This window comes from Austrofundulus limnaeus, unplaced genomic scaffold, assembly GCF_001266775.1.
Source record: "Austrofundulus limnaeus strain Quisiro unplaced genomic scaffold, Austrofundulus_limnaeus-1.0 Scaffold97, whole genome shotgun sequence".
Classification (NCBI taxonomy): Eukaryota; Metazoa; Chordata; class Actinopteri; order Cyprinodontiformes; family Rivulidae; genus Austrofundulus; species Austrofundulus limnaeus.
Window position 1 is genome coordinate 630739 of NW_013952499.1, and position 1353 is coordinate 632091.

The 1353-nt window shown below is 37.8% G+C and overlaps 1 protein-coding gene across 1 annotated transcript in view; it reads right to left on the reverse strand.

Annotated features, from left to right (window-relative positions):
• Positions 1 to 319: 319 nt before the first annotated feature.
• hectd3 (HECT domain containing 3) overlaps positions 320 to 1353 on the reverse strand; it is a 10480-nt gene continuing 9446 nt past the window's right edge. The window contains exons 17-20 of the mRNA XM_014013005.1: positions 905 to 979; positions 758 to 839; positions 596 to 667; positions 320 to 520 (exon numbers count right to left, since the gene is read on the reverse strand). Coding sequence (XP_013868459.1) covers positions 436 to 520; positions 596 to 667; positions 758 to 839; positions 905 to 979 — 314 coding nt within the window. The 3' untranslated portion in view covers positions 320 to 435. The remainder of the gene's footprint in view (positions 521 to 595; positions 668 to 757; positions 840 to 904; positions 980 to 1353) is intronic.

Here is a 1353-nt window from a genome sequence, read left to right on the forward strand (position 1 = left end):
AGTGCAAAATGCAAATTCTTGCACTTTTTTGACTGCTCTTAAGATTTTGATCAGGAGTGTACCGTATATATAGATGCAATTAACTGCTAATAGTGTTTATTTCTACAAAAGTGACATATCATTGATTTATAACTTGAGTTAGGGAGACATTTAACATTTTAATACATTTTAACCAAAATGGTTTTGTTTATGACTTAAACAAAAATATAGGATTATTTAAAGTGGATGGGAAATGAAATTAAAATTTAGACCTTTAAAAACTTGTTGAACAACACCACTTCTTTCCTTAAATTAATTAATTAAATCTCAATCAGTCACAGGAGTTTCTACATAGCTCTTTATTATATACAGCTACTGTTAACAGGTGAGGACGTGGAGATAAAGTCGTGGATTTTTCTTTCAGGCTGTGATTTTTGTGGCGAGGCAGCAGAGGGATCACTCCTCCCAGGGGCTCATGTCGGTGTCGATGGCCACACAGTTGTACGCGGCGTAACGCAGCTTCTCCTCACAAACCTTAGCGCTGCAGGAAAGAGGAAAAGTAAACTTAGGAAAGGGTAATTAAAACGACTGCGTGCACACAGAACAGTAAACACACCTTGGATAGTTGGGTAGATAGAGGATGCTGGAACACGTGGACGACTGAGGGAGAGCATCGGTTGTTTCAGACCTGAATTAAAAAAAACAAAGAACGCCGTTTCTAAGATGAATTATCTCCTATTAAACACAAATAAAAGTAACAGTTTGCAGGGATGCTCACCCTTGTTTGTCTGGGTAGACGTAGATCGGCGCGGGGAGACGACTTCTCCCCGTTACGAACCTCAGAAACCTGCTGCGATCCTCTGACAACAGAAAATCCAGTTTAAGGTTAAATAAAGCAGGAAAATCAGATTTAATTACAACTTACCATTAGTGAAGTTTGTCAACGCCTCCCACAGGTACTGGACCCTGGGATCACTTTGGACCAGGTCTTCATAGCGCGCTGTGGAAAGATGAAAACGATTATGATTTATTTAATTACACATTTCTGTATCTTTGGTTTTACTTGTAGCAACACAACATTAAAAAATGTTTGTGTTTCTGTTTGAGCTGCTCATAAAATAAACATCAGAAACTTTGCTGTGGTAGCCCTGAGTAGCCAATCCACTCTTAGCTTTTAAAACATCTGTTTAAAGCAAACATTCATCATATTATCTCCAGATGCCGAAGGCAAAAGGTTCATCTATGGGTTTTTCTTGTGGTCATAATGTTATGGCTGATCTGTTTAAAGTGAACTGGTTCAGAGCTGTTTGACTTCAAAATCCAAAACAATTTCCTGTCACTTTTAATGGTTTTATTAATGCTTTTCTTTTAAAA